Genomic DNA, 14297 nt, shown 5'->3' with positions numbered 1-14297 from the left:
CTGGATCCATCTGTACAACCCCCTCCATGTTTTTTATTCTTGTGCCATGGCCAGTGGAGTTAATGCAGGAAATGAAGAAACAAATATTAGAACTTATCATCTATTAATCTTAGTTAGAAAAATGAATATGCTAATAACATATGTAAATTTTTTTTATCATAGATCAAATTTCAGTTTCAATAAAATTTGTAAAATAAAACTGATTTTACCTCAATGAATTGTGTTTATGGATTTACCTACAAAAATAGTGTTTCTTCTATTTGCGACAGGTTCTTTTGCCGAAAGAATTAACTTATTGTCCACATAATGACAGGAAAATATACAGAATTTCCTGCTCCGAAAACAAAATATCAACAATTATTTGCTCAGTGGGTATCAATCTTTATTTGTAAATGCCAACTTGAAGATAAGAGTGTTTAAATATTTATGTATGTCATGGGCCAACGAACCTAACAGCCGTTACTTACCTCCGTCATTCGTGGCGCCAATAAAGTCGAATACCAACGTTACCGGTTTGAATCAATCGTGGACTGTGCGACTTTGGTTTTGCATCGGTTTCGGTTAGGTTAAGTTGGTTCAAATTATTTTTAACACAATCAGAAAAAGTAAATTAACCACACAAAACTGAAGTAAATAAATCATCAAGGCAAGGGATTATAATTTAAATAAATGGAAAAGCAAAGTGGTGTGCAAGTTAAATCGTCGGTTTGGTTCAGCCTGGTATGGTTTACATAAACCGATTCAGTTTGAACCGGCGAGTTTCCTAGTCTCCGTTATCTCCGCACTATAAAAACCAACCGCTTCGTCTTCTTTATTTCCTCCCAAGTAGTAACCGTTCAAAATCTCTGTTCTCTCTCTCTCTCTAGATTCTAGTTGAATACTTAAGCTAGTCATCGAAGATGCGAGAGATTCTTCACATTCAAGGTGGACAGTGCGGGAACCAGATCGGTGCTAAGTTCTGGGAAGTAGTGTGCGCCGAGCACGGCATCGACTCGACGGGAAGGTACCAAGGTGAAAGCGACTTGCAGCTCGAACGAGTCAATGTCTACTACAACGAAGCTAGTTGCGGGAGGTTCGTCCCACGGGCCGTCCTGATGGATCTTGAGCCCGGGACTATGGACAGTGTCAGATCGGGTCCGTACGGGCAGATCTTCCGTCCTGATAACTTCGTCTTCGGTCAGTCCGGGGCCGGTAACAACTGGGCCAAAGGTCACTACACTGAAGGTGCTGAGCTCATCGATTCGGTTCTGGACGTCGTCCGCAAAGAGGCCGAGAACTGTGACTGCTTGCAAGGTTAGTTTCGGTTCTCTATTGAAATCTTTATTAAATCGTCTATAGCCCCCAAAATTTCAGGGCGGGCCCTGAGATTCTGGTTAAGATTCGTGTGTGGGTTGATGCGAATGATCTTTTTTTTCAGGATTCCAAGTGTGTCACTCGTTGGGAGGAGGAACTGGATCTGGGATGGGGACTTTGCTGATCTCGAAGATTAGGGAAGAGTATCCTGACAGGATGATGTTGACGTTCTCTGTGTTCCCGTCACCTAAAGTGTCTGACACTGTTGTTGAGCCTTACAATGCAACTCTCTCTGTCCATCAGCTTGTGGAGAATGCAGATGAGTGTATGGTTCTTGACAACGAAGCTCTCTATGACATTTGCTTCAGGACTCTTAAGCTCACCACTCCTAGCTGTAAGCCTCTCTTCTTTGTATATCCCCCAATTGACCGAAACCCAAATTGACGAACTATCGTGTAATGGTTATTTACATCCCTGCTTTGCCGTCAGAAATTCCCGACAATCACATATTTCGTCGGAATGCCGTCGAAAAATACCTACGAATTTCCGACCACTAGCATAATTAGCCTTTCCTACGATTTTCTACTCCGTCAGAAGTTCCGTCGGATTTCGCCTTGCTTTCTTGTAATGGATGTTCATTAGTTAGAATAGAAACTGGTTTTTGATGTGTTATAAAAAAAAACTATTTTATTGAAAATTATAAATTTTACATGTATTTTTAAATATAGATAATTAAATTAAATTTCGCATAAACCTAATTTATATATAAATAATAATTCATTTATATAAACCTCTTATTAATTTTTTATTTCTATTTAAAGCCTTAAAATTATAATATAATTTATTTTAAACTTTTTTATACTAGTCAAAATTTATTTTAATATTTTAATATATAAATAATTATATGTCACCAGTCCTAGCTGTAAGACTCACTTCTTTATATCCAGCTGCATGATGTTGATTGTAATAGAAATTGAATGGTTTGCATGATTGAACTATGCTTTTATCTGCTTAGAGTATAAATTGCATTTAGAAATATCTTTACATACTCGATGATTTGTAAGCTCAACTTTTTGTAACATCTCAGGCACTTAGATCTTGTCCTGTTGCTGGCATAACTGTTCTAATGGGTTTGTTTGTTTGTGTTTTGTTCAGTTGGAGACTTGAACCATCTCATCTCTGCCACCATGAGCGGTGTCACTTGCTGCCTCCGTTTCCCTGGTCAGCTAAACTCTGACCTCCGCAAGCTTGCAGTGAACTTAATCCCATTCCCACGTCTCCACTTCTTCATGGTCGGATTCGCACCTCTCACATCTCGTGGATCGCAGCAATACCGAGCCTTAACCGTCCCTGAGCTCACCCAACAGATGTGGGACGCTAAGAACATGATGTGCGCAGCTGACCCTCGCCACGGCAGGTACTTGACAGCATCAGCCATGTTCAGAGGCAAAATGAGCACCAAAGAAGTGGACGAGCAGATGATCAACGTTCAGAACAAGAACTCATCCTACTTCGTCGAGTGGATCCCTAACAACGTGAAGTCAACCGTCTGTGACATTCCACCAACGGGTCTGAAAATGGCTTCCACTTTCATCGGGAACTCGACCTCGATCCAGGAGATGTTCAGGCGTGTGAGCGAGCAGTTCACAGCTATGTTCAGGAGGAAAGCTTTCTTGCATTGGTACACGGGTGAAGGAATGGACGAGATGGAGTTCACGGAGGCAGAGAGCAACATGAACGATTTGGTGTCAGAGTATCAGCAGTACCAAGACGCAACGGCTGATGATGAAGAAGGGTATGAGTATGAAGAAGAAGAAGAGGAAGTGCAGGAGGAGCAATGACGGTAAGAGAACAAAAGACCTCGTGTAGCTCATTGTCGTGTGTGTGAGTTTTTTTTATTAGTGTCTTTTTTATCTCTCATGTTGATTGGCTTGGTTTTTCTTTTATGCTGGTTTGGTTTTGTTGCATTGACATTTGGATATGCGTGTTTAGAGCTTAGGAAAATATGTGTTTATATAAGTCTTTTCGAGTGACTGGATTTGAGATATTGTTTGTTATTTTTCCCCTAAAGGTTTTGTGGTAATATGATTTCTCTTCTCCTGTCAGCGTGCAACACGGTGTTTTTATCACATTATTATCGCATTTTCAACTTAAATGGGATACAAGATGCAACTCCTGTTAACACTACAAGAAAACTTCATGAACTCCGACGATATTTCCCGAGAACACAAGTCGTCAGAATGGTTTTGATGATTTGTTGACAATTTTCCGAGAAATGAGTTTTTTTGTCGGTATTTTCTCGGAACTTTTTGACAAAACTGTTTCGTCGGTTATTTCTCATAAAAATTTGTCGGAATATTCCGATCACCTAGTTTTCTCGGCAGTGTCTCGGAAATGTTTGTCGGAATCTTCTCGGGAAAACATAGATTTCCGAGAACAAAGGAGTTCTCGGTGTATCTCCAGAGCTTCTCGGAAAATCATTGGGTTTTGTCTTTAAAATGTATCAGGAATTGAAAATTTTCTGAGGAGAGACCGACAATGAACTTCATCACAGAGTCATCGGAAGTTTCTCAAAAATTACCGACTGTTGGACGTTGTCGGAAGAAGCACAGAAAACATGACACATAACGTCGGTCTATTCTCGGAATCGAAAACTATATTTGCCGCGTAGATATTTTGAAAGTCCCGGCTAAAATTTAGTGTTTTCATTTCTGAGGAAGAACCGGTGAACATATATCTCGGAAAATACTATTATATAAAGACAAGTCACCCATGTTTACCGTTCTCACTTCATTTCTTCTCAGTTTATTTTCAAACAATAACTCATCTCTAATCTCTTAACAGCCGAAGATGGACATACGAAGAAAACGACTCGTCTTATTACTCATAGTGGTTGAAGGATTTGGTGGCTTCTGAGAACCCTTTCTCCTTTGTGAATAGTTGATTTTTCTTCTGATGAGTGTTTTGAGGATGTCGTTTGATTTTGGTGTTCTGTATTTTGTTTCATACTCTGGTTTTGTATATGCAAAACAGAGTGTTTGTTGTTTCCCATTATTCAATAAAACTCAAAGTTAAAGAAACAACATCTTCAATTTTTCTTTCCACTGCTCTAATAATTTCATTATACTAGTTATATAATTGTAGAATCAAAACACTTTTTATTTCTGTTACGGTTTTGATTTTTTTTTTTAGCATTTTTATTATTTCTCGGAAACTACTCGAGAAACCTCCGATGACTTTACGATGACCCATTCTGTCTATTTTCCGATGTCTGTGTTGTCGGTCATATATTCCCGGAATCTCGTCTGAAACAGCCGACAACTTTACAATAACGAATTTCATCGGAATTTTTGTTATCGGAAATTATCGATAAAGTTCCGACAAATATCACCGACAATGTAACGAGAACATGATTCGTCGGTAACTTTCCGACAACATAACGACAAGCGCGATTTAGCGAGAACCAAACTCCGACATTTTTTTGTTCCACGGAAAATCACCGGAGATCATCAATTCCGACGACTCTGCGAGGATTGTGGGCGTCGGCTAAGAGGTATGTTTCTTGTAGTGTAAGGAGAAGCCTTATTAGTTGGTATGGTCTGTGCCAGTGGCTGATCTAGGAACAACTTTCATCTTGGGCAAAACTAAAAATATACTTACAAAAATAAATTTTCATCAGGGGTAATATCAAAAATTAGTACAAAATTACATTAGCTAAAAGAAATCCATGGTGGGCAAGTCCCCCACCCACTGACCACAGAGACTCGCCCCTGGTCTCTGCTATGTTAAGGTCTGTTGGGTTATGAAATGACGACAGAGCTACCATCATGTGTAGTTTCTCTCAAGAATATATTAGTGAATTGTTGGTGTAGATGTTGAGACTTAGGAATACTCATTCCAAAATCTTGAGGTAAAAACTAGCTTCAATTTCGACCATATAGTGTTCTTTTAGTTCGTCTAGAAGACTCATGAGTGCTTGTTAATGTGGGTGAAATTTCTAGTTTAAACTTCCCCTAATCTCTTAAGTTCTTCTCCTTGTATCAGTTTGACAACCAATTAGCAAAACATTCAATTATAAAGTGAGAATTGTGGTAACTGGAATAAAGTTTTTGATGTTTGAGAAGTGAGAATTATATTTGAAAATTATAAAGCATTCAAATATAAAGTGGGAATTCTATTTGAAATAACGAAAGAGATGATATTTTTTTCTTTTTATAGTTTTTGACGTTGGTAACTGGAATAACTGCAATGTTGGCAAACTAGCACATAATTTTTTTAGTCACATTTGGATTATATTTGACCACTGCAATCTTGATTATTCTACTATCACGATATAAGATCATTTAGAAGAACTTGGCTTCCTGTACCTGATCAGAAAGACATAAACCAAAATATATAAAAGAGAGAAGAGTTGTCTTTTTCGTTCCAGATTGATTGCTACATAATCAAATCATTAAAAACCAAAAAGGCTGAATGTTCGTGTTAAACATAAAAGATAAAGTAAAAAAAGCCAGGGAAAAAAGGAGACAATTGTGTACCGAGAGATTTATGATCTGGAGCATTGGGAGCCTTGAATAACAAAAGAAGAAGAAAAAACATATAATTACACAATCCAATTTAGGATTAATCGAATCTTTACAGTAAATAATTGCTATAGAAAAACTGTAATGCCTATAATTAACTGTAAAAACAATTAAATGTCAAAATTTACCAAAGAATCTGTAGTAGAAGCTGGAATGAGATTATGGCACGTTTTATCACACGGATATGGGCAATCTATTTCTTTCACGACATCACCTCTCCCGAAATACCAATCTCCGACAATCTTAGAAATTGTCTGAAACCAAAACCGGACGCGGTTTAAAACTATTGTAAACCGGAAAATAAAAAATTACGAACAAAGTTCTCGGTTTAGTATATACCTTGTTGTGGATCCTGGGTGAAGTAGGAGAGAGCCAAGTTTCCTGTAAAGCACTCTGACAATGATCAAAGCAGGAGTTTATAAACATTCCTCCTCTAGTAGAATTTCTGAAGAAATTCATTAATGCTCCCAACATGTCTGTCCTAAAGCCTACCAAAAAAAAAAGAGCTTTGGTTTAGCTCTTATTTTTACAGGTTATCTTCTCTAAACGAGCAAGTTGGAGCTGCCAAAAAAAAAAAAAAAAAAACGAGCAAGTTGGAATTGAACCTTGAAGTGCATCGAGCTGGTGTGGATTACATGCTGTCACATTAAGCTTGCAGCGGTTCCAACGCCCAGTCGGGTCAGCAGAAGGTGGTACCAGTCCATGATGGAACTGTTTAACAAGTGTAATATAATAATATTAGCAATCAAACCAACAAAAACTAAACCGGCTTAGACAAGTGTAATACAGTTTAAACAAATAAAAAAATCGTTATGGTTCACTAGGAATAGAAAAAGAAACCTGGAATACATCGTAGGCTGAATTTAAGATGAACATTGGCGTTTTAATAAAACGCAATGCATATTGCGGGAAAAAGCACTGCAAAATTCAAATATTGTAACATTAACTTAGAGATTTGTATAGTTAACTTCATAAGAAGAGTTGATAGATAGACATATAGTTAAGATTTGAGATTGTACCAAAGATGGTTCGGGATAGAACGCATGTGTGCAATCTGGATCGAGGTTTTTTTGTACACCCTGAAATTTTTGTTCCAAGTGCAAGAAAATCAGAAATTGTGGGGAACAATAGAGATATTTGAAAACTTGATAGCAAGAGTTAAATCTCCAATAAATACCTGTAGAGAGACAAGCTGAGTGTAGAGCGATCTCATTGTCCGGTTTGATGCTACATCGATTCTGTTAAAACCAATATAGACCATATATGTCGGTAAACCATCCGTACCGTATAAAGCAGAGATCAAAACATATATTTGATCAAGAAAACTTACGCGTCTAAAAAGAATCCAGCGTCGCTCATGCACTTAACGTCTGCGGTTTTTGGCAGATAGCTCGTGAAGTTGTCACAATGCAAAAATGTAGACAAGCCACCAGCTGAACAGCCAGTAAGAAGAGCCTGCGCACCAGTTGACCGGTTTAGTACCAATAGATTAATAATGCAGAGTCTACCAAACCAAACCGGAACCATTTTGTTTTTACCTTTTCAGCTTTGGCTAAACCTTTGGGTAGAAGGTCAAGAATGATGGCATTCCATATACGTTGTCCTCTGAAATAAAGCATTGATGTCTGTCATTCATTCCATTGGTTAAAATATATCAGTAGATAAACACTCATAAACTAGGTCGTTTGGTACATGTAACCGGTTATTGAAAGCGGTTTAATAAAGTAAGATTTGCTTTAGACTGATAAACGAGTTGTTTCTTTATTCTTACCCCGTTGCCAACTTGTCTATCTCCCGCAAACGAAGCTCCATCGCAATACCTCAGCCTGACTTTGTTCCAGTTATAAAAATCTGATTTTTATAAAAATTATGTTATAAAACAATGTGTAGTCCAACCAGTGCGCATCTAAACTACTAATACAAAAATATAAGTGAATGATAATAGTGTGTGTTCAGTATGTGTTAGAGCATCTGCATTGAAGGTACAGAAGTTCACACTTTTTTCAAAGAAAAAAAAATTAAAATATTTTTTTTTTGTGAATTCAGCTCCTGCAAGTTCAGTGGGATGAACCACTGAGCCTGGTTCATCACTGTATCGCGGGCCCCACACTACGTGGTGGCCCGCGATTGGTCTGTTTAATTTTTTTTTTTTGTTTTTAAATCAAACGGAAAAATAAAATAAAAAATTAAAGTTATGAACCCCATTGATGCAGATGCCCTTAGTGCATGTCAATGATGTTCCAATCAAGCAACAGCGAATTTTGACTCGAGACAGAAACGAACTGGACTTCACATGTCTATATGTGAAGATGACAGTTTTACCCTCTTATAAGTTTATTTAACCTGAGGAAGGTAGGGTGAGTATGTAATTTGACATAGGTCGACGAGGTTTTGATCGACTCGTGCTCGTAAGGAAGGGGACAAAGACAAAAGCTAATAAGGTGTACAAAGCCATAACTTAATTAATAGAAAAGGAAAAAGCCAAAACTATTGTTTCCATGTGTATAAGAAAAGCTGAATTTAAACCGAAACATTTGAACCGTCACGTGAAAGAGAGACCTAAACCACAAGCAAACATGTTCACGTAATAAATTATTTAATTGATTAATGTTGTCATTTATATTAATAATATACTCTTTGCTATCAAGAAATTAAATTAAAAAGAACCCCTTTCTAAAACAGATTAAGAAATGACCTGGATTTAAAGAGGCGTTATTGCTCAAGATTCCAGTGAAGACGGCGGTTTTGGTCATAAAACGTGTCGAGCCTCGATGGGTCTTTGATCTATCCTTGCATGATGCTATATCATTGCACCATCCTCCTCCCTATCACCAGTTCACCACTTTTTTTTTAATATATAATACTTGCAAAAAGAAGAAGAAATGCGTGCAAAATGAAAAATCCAATAATTTTGGGATTTTTTAACAGATATACTAGTAATTACTTGCAGACAAATGAATTGTCGATTGAATGAAATAAATGCTAATAAAACAAATAAATAAATGTGGTTCTCTTTCATTATTCTGTTTAGGAAAAAAAAAAAGAACCATGGAAAGAAGTAGAGAATATTTATAAATGCGCGTCATAAAGTGAAAGGCGTGAGACATGATCCAACTAGCTCAAGACACTATGATGCTCTAAAATTCTAAGACAGCGGCGTAATAGTATTTTCTGTTTATGAATATGTCTCTGCTCTCTTTACCTATTCTTTACAAGCATGTAGATGCAGTAATAGAAATCAATTACTAGCATATATCGACGTATTATAGTATACATATAATACAGAGCCATTTGGTTATATTATAATCTTTTGATCGGGTTTGCTGTCGAGATAGTTTGCACTATAACCCATATTTATGATGAACATTGTTATTGCTAAATCGTAATTATTAAGATTTATTTAAGAATTGGTTAATGCTTTATCGATAGCTGACAAACACTAACAAAAACTCTGTTAGCATCTGAGTTTATTCCAGATACTAGCTAGCTGGATTCAATTATTTTGCCTACTCATGGGGTTGGTTACAACAACAACACTTTAGGTGATGAACTAATTCAAGCAATGATCAATAAAAGAAAATACAATTTCAACGACCAAATGGATGGCTGATGAATTGACTCGCTTCGCATCTAAGATAGATTGATTATTTGTTTAAATACTAGTAGTATTTATTAATCACACACCATTGTAAGAATAAAAAAACTGTTCTGTGTTTGAATCTTTTTGAATTAACTAAAGTAAATAATTAAATTACCTCAAACTGCAAAAGCCAGTTGTCTGAGCCAGCACCGAAGCCTCTGTCCAAGTGATACGCTGGTAAGCTACCGTCCAAGCAAACTACAAAAGAAAGTATAAAAGCAAAACATATAAATCCAAATGTAAGAAAATAAAAACTGACGTTAGGAAAATCAAATTAATGACCAAAACGATAGTGATTAGTGAGTAGTAGCGCAGCAAGTAGAGTGGTTTATGCTTGATGATGTTGCGTGGGTTGCGTCATATTGTACAAATAAAGCGGTTAAAACGTATAGTGAACTCATCGACTAAAAAGTAAAAACCATATATCAATAGAGCAATAGCAGTAGTATTGATAATTTACCAATAAAATATATATAAATGTGTTATATAGACGACAAATGATTAAGTACGTTAAAGAAAAAGAAAAGACGACAAACGAAGAAAGGAAGACATACAAGCACCAAGAGCAGCGGCCCCTCGAACTAGTGTCATGCTAACACGCTGCCCTGGGTCGCCGCAAGCAAGCGGTGGAGATAAGGCCACGTAGAAGAGAAGAACCATCGCCGCCGTTAGATCCAGAAGCCGCGTAGTCTTCATAGTTTCACCTTTTTCGACGCTTCAATGGTGAGTGAAGGCAAAAGGGCGAAGAAAACGGTGTCGTGAAAATTATGCCTGCCTTTTTGTTATATTTATAAGATAAGGTAATAGAGATTTTACACAAATATATGGAAAGTTATTTGGAGAAGAAGAAAGGGAAAGGAGAGACCAAGTGGGCAAGAGGAAAGTGAAAGAGAGAGCTTATGATTCTGATAGGCACAAAGAAACTTTCCTCATCTTGGAGAAAGATGGATTGTTGTAACTTGTAAATCTCATATATACAAAATTATGCATTCACATTTTACCACATGGAGAGAGAACATATTTTTCATATGTATGTGTGTACAGAGAAACATCTGACAAAAAATTAAATTATTTTACCTTTTTGGGTTACTATTTACATAATAAATCTTACTAAAGATAAAGTCCACATTTATTTTATTTTTCATTTAAAAGAAAAACAATAAAGAATATTTTCTTACCACCGGATACATGGGATGATTTTTTTTTTGTTCACCAAAGTCTTCATTACTAAATTAAACGATTACAGCGAGCGATATTAGCAACATCGTACAAACCACGATGTGCGATCCAAAAGGTTAAACCTAAGACATAAAATTCGAAAGAGTACAAGGATAGAGACACAAACTTAAACAAGTTTGATAAGGTGTTATGCAAGATATCAAAGTTGCCACTTGTGATATAATCTATGAAAGATTTAAACCACACTTCAAAATCTTCAAATAACGAACCATTAGTCACATTAATTTGTGACGTCGCAGCACCATCCAAAGCCTCGACTCTCAAGCAAATGAAAGCGGATGCATCTACCGGCCCCAAGCGGACCTTCACACAAGATAACAAACGGCTAGGAAGTTGGTATGTTTCCCCGGTTTTGAATAAGAGGATATGGTCACCTCTTACAAAGAGGGATGTTGGTGGACTGATTCTCTTCCTTGAGAAGGAGGAGGTGGAGAAAGATCTCTCTCGGCCCTGATGAGAGGAAGTTTGTATAAACTTTTCCAAAGTGGTTGAGTTTAAAGGGCTAACTGAGACAAGCTTTTGTAATTCCAAGCTATGAAACGATGAAGTGCTTATGCTTGTGGTTGAAATAGCAATTAGTGGTTTGTCGGTGAGCACTTTAATCTCTGGCCAAAACCCCGTAGCACCACAAAGAAAGCTAACATGTGCTTCACAGATGATCATCAGTTTATCAATTTCCATGAGTTTAGACAAGCCATATGAAGTTACTATCCGTAAGCAGCTTTTATCCCCGGCATTACCGTACCAGAGGTGGTGGAGCGGACAGAGGAGATAACACCATAACTTGTAGTCTTTTATCACCAAAGGAGGTTCGATGGACCAGACACACTGGCTATTATCACTGGACTCCGAGAATAACAGCAGTAACGGGTGCTGAATCTGAAAGATAACCATCGGAGACTTCACTGCTGGAGTATCATTCCAATATTGTACAAACCCATTGACAGGCTCATCCAGCAAAGAGAGAGAACAGATCTTCCCCGTAGGGAGAGTAATCATCATCCAAAAGGACAAAAAACAAGGTAGATGCCAAAGTATTTTCAGATCTGGTCGCAGCGAGATCCAAGAATTGGAACCAATTGAGAGCAGAGGAGCAGCGACAGGCAGATCTTCAAGAGCATTGAGAGACCAATACTGAGCAACAGATCTCCACAAAGAAGAAACGCTCTCAATCCACATCAGTATTGACAAATACGAATCCCTTGAGAGAGGTTCATCGGGGCTTGAACCCGAGACGCAATGAGGAGCGGTGACTGTAACGGCCTGTGAGTTCAACGTCGAGAGAAAGATAATCCATAGGGATAGCGACGCCGAGATCGATGGTTTCAAGCAACAGCTTCTCCGTCGTGAACCCATAGAGCCAAAACGTTGAAACTCACTCGACAACAAAGAAAGAAACGGACTAAATACGAGGACAAGATCGAAGAAGAACAGAGGGACAAAGATGTAACAGAGCTGAGTTGAAGAGTCCCGACGCCGGCGAGTTTGGGCTTCACCGGCGCCGGAGAATGCTGGAGAAAAGTTTGCCTCGATAATTGTGTCTGAGAGGAGCGGCTTGGGATGGTTTTTTATTATAGATTTTCTTAGGAGGTGTTATTGGTTTATATATTTTGATTGGTTTAGAAATTTATGTAGTATTTGTAAATCTAATTAAAATATATAAATTTTTAAATTTTTCCGGATTAGTATTTACAAATCTGGAGGTTTTCCCTCGGATTTGAGTCTTTGTATTTTTAACCAAAAAAAAAAAAATCTATTCAAATCCATTATAAAATCAAATTTATTAGTAAATCCGTATGATTGAATAACGCTTGATTTGATATAAAATTTATGAATCATTAAACCAATAACACATGATTTTAATACAGATTTGAAAATCATAAAACCAATAATACTAGATTTAATTCAGATTTTCAAATCCATTAAAATACAACAAACAATAACCCTCACTTGCTCTATTCAGCTAAAGATTCATTCGAAGTCACCATTTCCTAACTTTGTTTTTTTTACAAGTCAACATTTACATTCCTTTTCATGTAATTCAAGTGTTGGTCAACATCCAAAATCTATTATTTCGATATTTAGTACTTTTTTCTTTCTGGTTTATGTAAAACTGATATCTATATACTTGCGTTGAAAAAAATCTTACTTCCACAGGAAAGTTTAGTTATGTGTAGACAGTAGACTTAGACACCGCAGTGTGTAGATAGAGACAAACAAATTATAGATGAGAATACTTATCTTATATTTCTTTAGAAATAATTCCAAGTATGGTGATGGGTCATGGACTCACGAAGTGGGTCACCACCCGATGGATTAGACTCGAAAATCAACCTTGATAGGTAGGTGTCTTCTGGTTTTGGTTCACCGAAACTTCTATAATATCTCAGACAAAAACAATATATATACGAAAGATCATTGAAATTTGTTTACAGATGTTAAACGGGGGTATATGATATAGTTATATTTATAAACACTAACTTACATTGATTAACTAATCAAATATGTTTTTCTGTCCACCAAAATTATTAATTTATTTATTTTTATATAAAAAAGGCATGTGTATTATTTGTGAATGTCAAGTTTTGGTTTAGTCATCAAGAAAGAAAAGTTCAATAGTTATGGTTGTTTGGCATTATGATGAGTTGGGTTTGGTCCTAACGGTCCTCCTTGTTGTCCAACCGCAGATGATTGTTCTCTCCCTTTGAAGTGAAGCTACCAAAATGTATCTAATTAAATAAAAATCAAATTTTCTTTTAGTGTCTAGACATTTTCTCCATACGAATATATTTAACAGAGCCTTTCAATTATATATAAGCCAACATTGTAAAAAAAAGAAAAACTCAGACCTCTTCGATTGATTGAACAAGGATGGTTAAATGATGACTCCGCAAACAAAGTCTTAGTCTTGTACGTCAGTGCAAGCTTTCAAACAAAAAAAGCTTAAGAAGTTGATTGTTTGTAGTTTTTTAAATAGTTTTTAGTTTTTATTTTTGTAAAAACCATTTTTTTATCGATCAAGATTTTGAAAAAATAGATTCCTGAAAAATAGGAAAACCAGATTTTGTGTTAACTATCTATTTTCAAGCAAAAAACAAAACCATGTTTTTTTGGTTTTTTAACAAATGTAAGTGGGTTTTGTTTACTTTTTTTTATTTCTTTTTAAAATATTTCTATATCTATGTATTGATATAAGAAAAGATTAATAAGAAAAGATTAAATTGACAACATAGTAGTTATTACAAATCATTTAAGTTGAATAGAATATTTTGCATCTAAAATCTAATACAAAAATATATAAGATTCTTACACAAAGAAATAAAATGAACATAATTATTTACTTTTAATTTTAAAATAAACCAATCTAATTTTTTTATTGATAATATACAGACATTTAATGTTTTATTTTTTTGATTTAGTAATTTCACATTTATAAAAAATAATTTACTTTTAAATCAAATTTAAAACAATAATTTATAAAATATTATAAAATATTATTTAGTTTGTTTTGAAATCTTAATTAGTTATCTATTTTCCTATCA

At 36.0% G+C, this 14297-nt stretch overlaps 2 protein-coding genes across 5 annotated transcripts; one reads left to right on the top strand and one right to left on the bottom strand.

Annotated features, from left to right (window-relative positions):
• Nucleotides 1-813: 813 nt before the first annotated feature.
• LOC111208236 (tubulin beta-8 chain) lies at nt 814-3398 on the top strand. Its single transcript, XM_022707163.2, has 3 exons — nt 814-1293; nt 1418-1687; nt 2449-3398. Exons 1-3 carry the CDS (start codon nt 900-902, stop codon nt 3132-3134), a joined length of 1350 nt encoding a protein of 449 aa, XP_022562884.1. The 5' UTR covers nt 814-899; the 3' UTR covers nt 3135-3398.
• A 2079-nt stretch (nt 3399-5477) lies between these two features.
• On the bottom strand, nt 5478-10497 carry LOC111208235 (pectin acetylesterase 9). Of its 4 annotated transcripts, none has more exons than XM_022707159.2 (14): nt 10071-10497; nt 9632-9714; nt 8572-8701; nt 7648-7727; nt 7415-7501; nt 7207-7331; nt 7054-7114; nt 6896-6955; nt 6717-6794; nt 6482-6587; nt 6216-6364; nt 6005-6130; nt 5832-5862; nt 5478-5730 (listed from the first exon to the last, which is right to left on the bottom strand). In XM_022707159.2, exons 1-14 carry the CDS (start codon nt 10210-10212, stop codon nt 5633-5635), a joined length of 1356 nt encoding a protein of 451 aa, XP_022562880.1. In that variant the 5' UTR covers nt 10213-10497; the 3' UTR covers nt 5478-5632. The 4 variants fall into 4 exon arrangements, with proteins under 4 accessions (XP_022562880.1, XP_022562882.1, XP_022562883.1 ...); XM_022707161.2 differs by having other exon boundaries at nt 5478-5660; XM_022707162.2 differs by having other exon boundaries at nt 5478-5654.
• Nucleotides 10498-14297: the final 3800 nt, after the last annotated feature.

This window comes from Brassica napus, chromosome C7, assembly GCF_020379485.1.
Source record: "Brassica napus cultivar Da-Ae chromosome C7, Da-Ae, whole genome shotgun sequence".
NCBI classification, from domain to species: domain Eukaryota; kingdom Viridiplantae; phylum Streptophyta; class Magnoliopsida; order Brassicales; family Brassicaceae; genus Brassica; species Brassica napus.
The sequence above is the reverse complement of the archived record's forward strand: the minus strand, read 5'-3'. Positions and strand labels throughout refer to the sequence as shown.

Coding starts and splice junctions, on each gene's coding strand:
- LOC111208236 (XM_022707163.2), top strand. CDS start 900: ATGCGAGAGATTCTTCACATTCAAGGTGGACAGTGCGGGAACCAGATC. Junction 1,294..1,417: donor GAACTGTGACTGCTTGCAAG/GTTAGTTTCGGT, acceptor CTTTTTTTTCAG/GATTCCAAGTGTGTCACTCG. Junction 1,688..2,448: donor TAAGCTCACCACTCCTAGCT/GTAAGCCTCTCT, acceptor TGTTTTGTTCAG/TTGGAGACTTGAACCATCTC.
- LOC111208235 (XM_022707159.2), bottom strand. CDS start 10,212: ATGAAGACTACGCGGCTTCTGGATCTAACGGCGGCGATGGTTCTTCTC. Junction 7,728..8,571: donor TAACGCCTCTTTAAATCCAG/GTCATTTCTTAA, acceptor TATAAAAATCAG/ATTTTTATAACTGGAACAAA. Junction 6,956..7,053: donor CTCAGCTTGTCTCTCTACAG/GTATTTATTGGA, acceptor CAAAAATTTCAG/GGTGTACAAAAAAACCTCGA.